Source organism: Bactrocera tryoni, chromosome 4 (genome assembly GCF_016617805.1).
Source record: "Bactrocera tryoni isolate S06 chromosome 4, CSIRO_BtryS06_freeze2, whole genome shotgun sequence".
Taxonomy (NCBI): domain Eukaryota; kingdom Metazoa; phylum Arthropoda; class Insecta; order Diptera; family Tephritidae; genus Bactrocera; species Bactrocera tryoni.
In genome coordinates, this window is record NC_052502.1 from 11,952,037 (window position 1) to 11,958,463 (window position 6,427).

A 6,427-nucleotide genomic window follows, 5' to 3' on the forward strand; every position below is an offset into this window, starting at 1 on the left:
TGTATGCAGGTAAACACTTGTTATGGTTTTTTGCATAACGAAAATGGCTGAATAATAAAACTAGAAAAAGGTAAGCAAATAACTAGAGAAGATAGACACAAAAACCGGTTTAAAGCTTTGAGATGTGCACCTTTGAATAAGTTGAGCTGGACGCGAAATTGATAATGACATTCGTAGAACAAAAACAATAATAAAAACAACAACAGTATATACATATGTACAACTTATATGCATATTCATATGTCCATTGGTATACGAGTTGCAGGCGCTGTTCGGAAGAGGTAAAGCATATGGCCGGGAACATTGCACCGACAAACGTCAGAACTTATCGGCGACGATGTCACGAACTACGTTGACCGCCTGCAGCTTAAGTCTAATAGCCAATTAAGCTAAGAAATGAAAAAAAAACAGGAATAAGCGAAATCTAGAAACAAAATCGTATTAATTTTTATATATGAATGTATGTACGACGAATGCATTTTCAGAAAACAAAAACAAAAGCAACATGTAATCAAATCTAAAGAGATGTGCAAACCAAATCACGGCAAATAGAAAAACAACAGCAAGAACATGAATAATAATAAAGAAAATGAAATTATCAATTGGTGAATCCCGAGCTGATGGCCGCTCGGCTGGCCCACCAAAGCTGCGACGAAGCCAAGTAGCCGGCTTGCCTATAAAAAGAAACTGGCTGCCGTTGCATTCAGCAGTTGCGTATTCACTTCGACTGGCAGAGAACGAGAACACGCTAACATGGGTTATACAAAAGCTTTACACTTGGCTACGGCCATACTGGGCGTGGCTGCTCTAGCGTTGGTGCAAGCTGACGAGCAAATTTGTAAGCTAAAATGATGGATTATTTATTATTATTTTCCAAAAATTAAGTGCTTTGAAAATCAACTCGTGTGTAGATCGCATGTGCGTGCCGCAAAAGTACTATCAAGACTGTTTGGATCTGCTGAAGGATCCCTCCGAGGCTGGCATACTAATGCAGTGTGTGGCGGGACGTGATCGTATCGATTGTTTGGACAAAATCAATCAACGTAAGGCCGATGTGCTTGCCAGCGAGCCGGAGGATATGTATGTGGCTTATCACACGAAGAATCAGGATTACCGTGTGATCTCGGAAATACGCACCAAAGAGGATAAGGACGGTGAGTGACAGTGAATAGTGAGACTGCTTGCGTGAATAAGCAGAAATATTATAAAATTTTGTTGTGATGAAAAATGTATGCTTTCATTATAGCGGAGTTCCGTTATGAGGGCATTATTTTGGTGAAGAAAAATTCGAACATTAACAGTATGAAGGAGTTGCGCGGCAAGAAATCGTGTCACACGGGTTTCGGACGTAATGTGGGCTATAAGGTGAGTGATTTACATATTATTTTGTGGTGTTATAGTTTGAAAAGTAAGTGGGATAAATTAAATGTTTAAATAATAAAGTGGAATCATAATAATGTTAATCCAGTGGTTCTCTAACTGTTTAAGCAGAATTTGAGTGTATAAAGGACAATCCATTAAAACAATCCTGCGGAAAAGAGTTATAGTTAGTATATTAAAACAATCAGGCCATTAAATATAAAATTTTAAATTGTGTTGGCAACCCTTCTAAAATTATTTTTAATTTTGAGGCTGCTAAATATGCCCAAATTTGATACTTTAGGCATTAAACTATTGCATTAAAATATTTTCTTAGAAATTTATTGAAATAAAATTCGAAAAGTCGACAACCCCATATAATATCTTTAATAGCTAATATTGAAGCTCTGCAATTCGACGTCGACATAGCAAAAAAAAAAAATAATTTTCTAATAAAATTTTTAACAAGTGGCAGCACCCGCAAACAATTTTTTATCTATATAACTTCGTGAATCTAAACTACGCCTGTGCGTAATCGCATATCTTTATCTTATTTTTTAATTACTTAAAAAATTTAAAAGGTGGCAACGCTCTAAGAAAATATTTTAACTATATGAAGCATTAAGCTATTCAATTAGACACCTACATACATGATACTCATTTTATAAATTTTACGGAATTAAAAACGTTAATCAGGTGGCGACCCTTCAAAAAATAATTCTTTTTAATTTGGATGCTGCTAAACATCCCGAACTTTGATACTTAAGGCTTTGATCTGTTGTATTACATTCCTTTCTTACGAATCTTACTGAATTAAAATTCGAAAAGTTGGCAACCCCATATAATATTTTTAACTGTAGCTAATATTGAAGCTCTGCAGTTCAAAATGAAATACAAAATTTTCCCGTATGAAGTATGAAATGAATTAAAATTTTAAAAAGGTGGCAACACCGGCAAAGAAATTTTTTAATTATATAATTTCATGGATCTAAATTAGACCTGTACATATTTAATATCGTAACTTCATCATATTTTTTTAAATTAATTAAACTTTTTAAACAGATGGCAACGCTTTAGAAAAAATATTTTAACTATATGATTAAATAAAGCTATTCAATTAGACACCTATAAAATACTTATTTCATAAATTTTACTGAATTAAAAATGTCAAACAGGTGGCAACCCCTCAAAAAAATTGTATACTATAATACCTTTAATTTCATATCACTTTTGTAGTTTTTTCTCTAACTTAAAATTTCAACGAGTAAAATTTTTTAAGCAGCTGGTAACCCTCTGCTAAATTTTTTTTGTATTTGTCCTAGAAGTAAATTTTAGTATTACTAATAATATGAGAAAGCAAATTACCGAAATTAAATATGAAATAACCGTAATCGCTATGCGTGAATACTCAGCATTAAATTAACTGACATTAACCTATCCCAATTCACTAGAAAATATATATGTATTTACATCTCCTCTCAAGTTACTGTCGTGTCTAAAATTTGATAACAAGAGTAGAAATATTGCACAGACTCATTAATCTCATTAATCTCGCTAAACTGCATCTCGTATTCAAATTAGTCAAGCCAACTAAGCTTTCTAGCGTTAGTAATTCGAGTAATCAGTGACGATTTGAGTTGTTAAGCTACTTTAAGTTAAATTACCGGTTCGTGCAAAGACTCAATTTCCTAAGAAAAAATACTAGTTTTAATAAATCTAAATAACTAGTATACGTACAAAGACAAGAGCTTGTTTTGAGACTAGTTTAAAGTATGCTCAAACGTATGTGTGGCGCTAACACTCACTTCGCTTGATATTCCTACGCTTGTTTGATAAAGCTCACGCTTTCTTTTAGATTCCCATCACTAAGTTGAAGAACACACAGATACTTAAAGTTTCTTTGGATCCCGAACTAAGCGCTACCGATCGCGAGCTGAAGGCTTTATCAGAGTTCTTCTCACAATCTTGTCTGGTTGGCACCTACTCACCATATCCGGACACCGATCGTCTATTGAGTGAGTAAAAGACACTTGACGCTAGATAAGCTCTGCATTCTAATTTTTGTCATGCTTTTGTCTCCCTCCACAGAGAAGAAATACTCCAACTTGTGCGCACTCTGCGAGAAGCCCGAGCAGTGTAATTACCCCGACAAATTCTCCGGTTATGATGGCGCAATCCGTTGCTTGGATAAGGGCAAGGGTGAGGTGGCCTTTACGAAGGTGCAATACATCAAGAAATACTTTGGCGTAAGTTTTAAATATTTAATCTGAAATTATTGGAAAGAATTTCATTTATGAACTTGATTTACACACAGCTGACACCCGGCGCCACACCCGAAGGCGATCCCTCTGAATTCGAGTATTTGTGTGAGGATGGCAGTCGTCGTCCAGTTACTGGTCCCGCTTGCTCGTGGGCCCAACGTCCATGGACCGGTTATATCTCGAATGCTGATTCGGTAAATGGTGAAGAGAAATTGCATAACCTTCAAAATCGTCTGGAGAAATTCTTTGAGAATGGTTTACATGCCGAAAACAAGGAGGCAGCACAACATTTGCTCATCAACGAGAATGCCGTGTACCACAGCAAACCCGAGGCAGTTGAACCGAAAGTCTATCTCGAACGTGCCGGTTACAAGGATGTGATCGAACGTGATGGCAGCGCCATCAGAAAGATGCGACTCTGTGTGCGTACCCCTCTAGAGCTGGCCAAGTGCGATTCAATGCGCCGCGCCGCCTACTCACGTGACATTCGCCCTGAGTTGGAGTGTGTGCAGGATCAAGATTGTTTGAATGCCGTTGAGAATAAAAATGCCGACCTGGTTGTGGTGCCAGGCAACCAATATGTGGATGCGCGCCAAGAAAAACTCAAGCCGGTCGTATATGAAAGCTACGGGCCCGACAATGTCTATGTTGCTGTTGTAGAGCCGAGCGTCAGCAAGGATTTGCAGAAGCTGCCAATGTAAGTTAAGATACACTGAATTATGACTCACTTTCATGGTATATAATTCTATGGACTTCCTTCTCCCTGCAGCAACTATGACGCGCAGAATAAACGTGCCAGTTTAGCGGCCAACTTCCTGAACAAACGTCGCAACATTAACCCCTGTCAGAACTCACCGTCCACTGAGAAGAATCTCATGATCGTACACTCAAGCGAATTGGAACAGCATAAGGATAAGCAGCTGGTATGCCCCAGTTTGGAAGTGAAGGCCGTAACCGAGTATCACACATGTAACTTGGAGGCTAACTTGCCGTCGGCTGTCTTCATACGCGAGAACACGAGTCCCGTTGAGCAGGAGACTATCAAGCAATTGTTCGTTTCGATTTCTTCCAAGTTTGGTAAAGAGGGCAAGCTGTCCGATGTTTTTGCTCTCTTCTCTCCATTCGAAAAGGACGCTAAGAATGTGTTGTTCGATGTGAGTTTCGCCCCTCAGCTTAATGGTTCTATTAACTTTGTATATAATAAATTATTGTTCTATTTTATTTCAGGATGATGCTACGGAATTCGTAACTGAGCTGAAGAATCCCAACCTCAATGAGCAAATCTACAATGAGCTCGCATGTGATAAACAAACGATTTCAAAAAGCCGCTAAAAATGCTTGGCTAGATACATACATATACGTCCCTGTAATCATAATTACAAGTTTTCATAATTACTAAAATAAAAGTTATCATTGAATATGAAAAAAAATCCTTGAAATGTGTATTAAACAGGAAACCCGTTAACTTTGGTTGAAACGAAGCGGCAATACTCTTCACAGGTGCATTTCTAATAGCATAAAAGAGCTTAAAAAGATCACTTTCTCAACTTTGATCGGTTAGTTTGTGTGCTAGCTATGTGCTATATCGGTCCGATCTGTATAAATTGGTCGAAGATTGTAACGTTGTCTTGAATAATATGTTCGGAGATTATAGCTTTGCCTTGGGCAATCATCTATGCCAAAATTCATGAAGACGTCTTGTCAAATGATAAAATGTTCCATACAAGGACTTGAATTTGACCAATCAGTTGGTATAGTATGACAGTTATATCCTATGGTGTTCCTATATCGGCGATCAGATCGATATCTCAAAAACTGAGAAACTAGTTCGCGAGTATACAGGCGGCTAAATCAACTCAGCTCGACGCACTGATCATTTATTTTATAGGATTTCCGACGTTTTCTTTTGGGAGTTACAAACTTCGTGTAAAATTTTATGTACCCTGTTAAAGCTGAAAATTCGGTTTATGCAAAATATTTAAGGGGATAGTGAATAGATCTTTGATCTTTCAAAGTTCCATAAATAAAGAGAGACACTCCAAAAAACAGTGCGAAAACTTTCCGGCATTCAATGAAAATAAAAGTCCATAAGAACATTAGATCTTTGGCTGTCACCATAAGAAAGAGCAGTTAGACATTTTCAATCTTCCGATTTGAGGCAGCATGTAAAACCGCGCAGGAAGTGCTGAACACAAAGTCGCATTGGAATACGAAGAAATCGTGGTCGGGAAATTTCAGTCTCATTTTCTCCATCAAAAAAACTTAAATCCTTGTAGAGTGGTGGTGTATAAATCTTCGAAAATATCAGAAAGACGGAATCGTGGATATTTGAATAAAGTTTGAAGGAGTTATCAAAGTTGGTGTGAAAGATGAACTATTTTTACGACGCTATGTTATGATATAATGGAGTACAATAAAGTATTCGTTGAATCGTCAATACGGCCATGAGATCATAGAAAAATTGCCTCTTGTTATGCATGAAAACCGAAATATGCACTTCGGAGAACGCGGTATGAGGCGTTTAAGATATGCCTGAAAAATTGTGTGGGCTAAGGTCAAATTTGTTTAGGTTAAAATCCAGAGATCGCTATTGGACGCAGTTCTTTGCGAAGCCATACAAAGTTGCTCAGGTGTTTCTTATTTCTACCAGCTCGCAGGAATATTTGAAAGTATGAGTCCTTAAGACTTGCTCTCGCAAACGCAAGACAATCAAAAAAGATGTATTGCCATGTTTCCACCTCGTCTTCCTCCGTACAGTTTCTGCAGCTGACGTTCGGTAAAGTTTTTCAACCTTACAGCATGGACGC

The 6,427-nt window shown here is 37.5% G+C and overlaps 1 protein-coding gene across 1 annotated transcript; it reads left to right on the forward strand.

Moving 5' to 3' along the window:
- Positions 1 to 700: 700 nt before the first annotated feature.
- LOC120774102 (transferrin) lies at positions 701 to 5,050 on the forward strand. The gene is made up of 8 exons (XM_040103456.1): positions 701 to 838; positions 912 to 1,154; positions 1,247 to 1,365; positions 3,215 to 3,374; positions 3,448 to 3,605; positions 3,674 to 4,317; positions 4,390 to 4,774; positions 4,848 to 5,050. The coding sequence occupies exons 1-8, from the start codon at positions 754 to 756 to the stop codon at positions 4,950 to 4,952; spliced, it is 1,899 nt and encodes a 632-aa protein (XP_039959390.1). The 5' UTR covers positions 701 to 753; the 3' UTR covers positions 4,953 to 5,050.
- The last annotated feature ends 1,377 nt before the right edge of the window (positions 5,051 to 6,427 follow it).

What these genes read in the sequence shown, in the direction of transcription:
- LOC120774102 (XM_040103456.1), top strand. Translation starts at nt 754, where the DNA reads ATGGGTTATACAAAAGCTTTACACTTGGCTACGGCCATACTGGGCGTG. An exon ending in GCAAGCTGACGAGCAAATTT is followed by an intron (nt 839 to 911) that starts GTAAGCTAAAAT and finishes ACTCGTGTGTAG; the next exon opens with ATCGCATGTGCGTGCCGCAA. An exon ending in GGACACCGATCGTCTATTGA is followed by an intron (nt 3,375 to 3,447) that starts GTGAGTAAAAGA and finishes CTCCCTCCACAG; the next exon opens with AGAAGAAATACTCCAACTTG.